The 2,189-nt window shown below is 59.8% G+C and overlaps 1 protein-coding gene across 1 annotated transcript; it reads right to left on the reverse strand.

The window, feature by feature from the left end:
* Positions 1-1,366: 1,366 nt before the first annotated feature.
* Positions 1,367-1,930, reverse strand: LOC105561304. Its single transcript, XM_012011168.1, has one exon. The coding sequence runs from the start codon at positions 1,928-1,930 to the stop codon at positions 1,367-1,369; it is 564 nt and encodes a 187-aa protein (XP_011866558.1).
* Positions 1,931-2,189: the final 259 nt, after the last annotated feature.

The raw sequence follows: 2,189 nt of genomic DNA on the forward strand, positions 1-2,189 counted from the left end.
GTTCGATGTTAGTGTTGCTTCACCTCCGCGGTGAAGCCCTGTCCGAGTTTAAAGGATCGGAACGCCTCGGGCGTTCGGTACGCGCATAAGTCTCATGAATCTTAAGATCACGGGCCCGTAGCTAAGGAAGCGGGATGCAGTCTTGGGAAGATTTACACAATGATGACACCATAATTTTCGCGATACAATCACACTTGCCTAGGCATAAAAACCCTTGCGAATCAAGGGAAAAGCCCGAGCAAGCGTATAATTTATTGAAACACAGTGGCCGGCCGCCGTATCGGCGGCGCGGGCCCATTCACACCAGATTACAATCGCTGTCGCTGTTATATCACGTACCGCGCGGTAGTTCTCGCTCGACGCGGCCGAAATGGCCGCCGAAAGACCGAAATGGCGGGTGCCGCCACACCCGACACCGCCCCCTCCCCGCTCTCCCTTGTGAAAGCGCGCGTCATGACGCAATTACTCAAAGGGGGGCCGCGTTCCCTTGTGAACGCGGCCCTCCAACGGCGAGACCCGCACACGGCGGCTATCCCCCCGCAAGAACTCAAAGGGGGGCCGCGTTCCCTCGTGAACACGGCCCTCCAACGGTGAGACCCGCACCAGCGGCAGTCCCCCGCAATCTCCGCGAGACCCACGGACGCGGCCGCCCGCAATTACCTGTTGCTTCCGCAATCGCGCCTCCCGGCGCGTAAGCCCGCTCAGCGCCCTTGTGCGCCGAGCAGCGGTCGCCCGCCGGGCGGACGCCAGGCAAAGGCGAGCCCGCCCTTTCCGGGTCCTCGATCCGCAAATCCTTGTGGCGAAGAAGATGGCCGCCCAGCCTCGCGTGCCAGCGAGCCCGTCTTCCAGTCCCGATCGCGCCTCGCCCCTTCCTGGGCAGCGCTCTCGAACGCCCTCGACTCTCTGACAAGAGCCGCGCTTGCCTGCGGCCGTGACTCTCTCAGGAAGGATCCTCTGTCGCTCGCCACTTCGCACCTCTGTTGGCTTGGCCTCGACTTCCAGGATCGTATCCGGCTCGCTCGAGATTCACGCTCACAATCGTCCTTTGTCCGGCTCGCACACACACCGGAAAAACAAGAGACCCGGAAGCGACGACTCGCACGCCGCACTCGCTCCCGTTCCCAACGCTCGCACGCGCGGCGGCGCCGCCGAGCACCTACGCAGCGCCGCGGTAACGCCGCTCGGCCGGTAACCCGGCCGCTACGAACTATGGCTCATTCGCCGCGAACATTCCGCCCGCCTTCGTCCGTGGACGAACATACATCTCGATCATTCGCTACTTCGCGGCAAATCACACCCGGCCCTTCCCCGATTGTCAGCGGGCTGAGTCCGGCTACATGTCGCCGGAAGGTGGAGGTGGCTGTTTTCACCGTGACCACTCTAAGTCATCCGGTCCCGGATGGACCTCCCTGACACGACCCAACGGCCACTTGGCCGGAGGGTACCGACCGTCCTTCACGAGAACCAACTGCCCTACCTTCATGTTTTCCTCCGGAGTTCTCCATTTGCCCCTCTCTTGTAGATGCTGGAGATACTCGCTCGACCAACGACTCCAGAAGCTGTGCAACAGTCGTTGCAGCAGTTGAAACCTATCCAGGCGATTGTCCGGTCCTTCCAATGGACCGTCGTCCGGAAGCAACGCCGGTGCTTCTCCGATCAAGAAATGCATCGGAGTAAGCGCACGCAAATCGTCCTCGCTCAGCTGACTGAGGGGACGGGAATTCAAACAAGCTTCCACTTGGGCCAACCATGTGGAAAATTCCTCGTAGGTGAGCGTATGCTCCCCTATTACCCTTCGAAGATGATGTTTAGTGGATCGAACTCCAGCTTCCCACAGCCCTCCGTAATTAGGTGCATTCGGTGGAATGAATGTCCATTCCGTGCCCTCGTGAGCTAGAAGAGAAGCAGTTTCCTTATAGAACTCCGACATCCTCTCAAACATTCGCCTTAATTCCGTATCCGCTCCTCGGAAGTTAGTCGCGTTGTCACTGTAGAGCGCGCGACACACTCCACGCCGAGCCACGAATCGCCTGAACGCTGCTATGAAGGAAGCAGTGCTGAGGTCACCCACCAACTCAAGATGGATAGCGCGTGTGACGAAGCACACGAACAGCGCTATATACCCCTTATACGCTTTCTGCCCGCGTCCCTTCGCGGCGCGTATCTGGAATGGGCCGGCATAGTCGAGA

Source organism: Vollenhovia emeryi, unplaced genomic scaffold (genome assembly GCF_000949405.1).
Source record: "Vollenhovia emeryi isolate VEMERY1.0 unplaced genomic scaffold, V.emery_V1.0 DF945411.1, whole genome shotgun sequence".
Lineage (NCBI taxonomy): Eukaryota > Metazoa > Arthropoda > Insecta > Hymenoptera > Formicidae > Vollenhovia > Vollenhovia emeryi.